The sequence below is a fragment of the Limulus polyphemus genome, unplaced genomic scaffold (assembly GCF_000517525.1).
Source record: "Limulus polyphemus unplaced genomic scaffold, Limulus_polyphemus-2.1.2 Scaffold1788, whole genome shotgun sequence".
NCBI lineage: Eukaryota > Metazoa > Arthropoda > Merostomata > Xiphosura > Limulidae > Limulus > Limulus polyphemus.
This window is the reverse complement of record NW_013667398.1, coordinates 240437-241439: the sequence shown is the minus strand read 5'-3', so window position 1 is coordinate 241439 and position 1003 is coordinate 240437. Positions and strand designations below refer to the sequence as shown.

Below are 1003 nucleotides of genomic sequence, written 5' to 3'. Positions count from 1 at the left end.
AATGACAAAATTGTTTTATTTCTGTGTAAAAACAATATAAAAAAAAAAAAATACATATATATATATATATATATATATATATATATATATATACATTATTACATTGTATGTGTTGAGCACAAGTGGTAATACAAGGTAGACTTTAAACCATCCTGCAGGTTTTACTGTTTGTACAGTAACATAGTAGTTGACTGTTTAAACATACTTATGTCAGGATGAAGCTGAATAAAAACAAGGAATTAATTTCTTTAATCACCCTTGGTTTACTAACTTATTTCCAACTTGATCATTTCTTCATTCTCAGTCCTCCATCTTAATTTTGAAGAAATCACATTTCTTAATGATAGAAATAATAAGCATTTTTAACACGTTGTTAAAATTTAACTTACCCAGAATGTGTATGTTTCACCTGGCTTAAAATAAAAAGTGATGGCCTTTTTATGTTCAGAGCCATTTACAGTGATGGAAAGAGGAGGAGTAGGCGGGGAGAAATAAACCTGTGAAAGAGAAAATCATCAAATGATCTGAAGGTACATAGATCACATCTTTATTCTAATTATCTTAATGAATGGTAAAATTTTACAATTTTTATTCCACAGAAGTTTTAATACAAGTATGATTTACAGTCCATGTACATTACGAGCTGTGTACTTACAACCCTTTGAACAGTGTACATTACGAGTTATGTACTTACAACCATATGAACAGTGTACATTACGAGCTATGTACTTACAACCATTTGAACAGTGTACATTACGAGCTATGTACTTACAACACAGTGTACATTATGAGCTATGTACTTACAACCATTTGAACAGTGTACATTACGAGCTGTGCACTTACAACCCTTTGAACAGTGTACATTACGAGCTGTGCACTTACAACCCTTTGAACAGTGTGCATTACGAGCTATGTACTTACAACCCTTTGAACAGTGTACATTACGAGCTATGTACTTACAACCATTTGAACAATGTGCATTATGAGCTATGCACTTACAACC

The 1003-nt window shown here is 31.7% G+C and overlaps 1 protein-coding gene across 1 annotated transcript in view; it reads right to left on the bottom strand.

Annotated features, from left to right (window-relative positions):
* The window catches only part of LOC106464933 (sortilin-related receptor-like), a 100786-nt gene that overhangs the window by 4826 nt on the left and 94957 nt on the right, over positions 1 to 1003 (bottom strand). The window contains exon 31 of the mRNA XM_022392746.1: positions 390 to 497. Within this exon, the coding sequence (XP_022248454.1) occupies positions 390 to 497 (108 nt within the window). The remainder of the gene's footprint in view (positions 1 to 389; positions 498 to 1003) is intronic.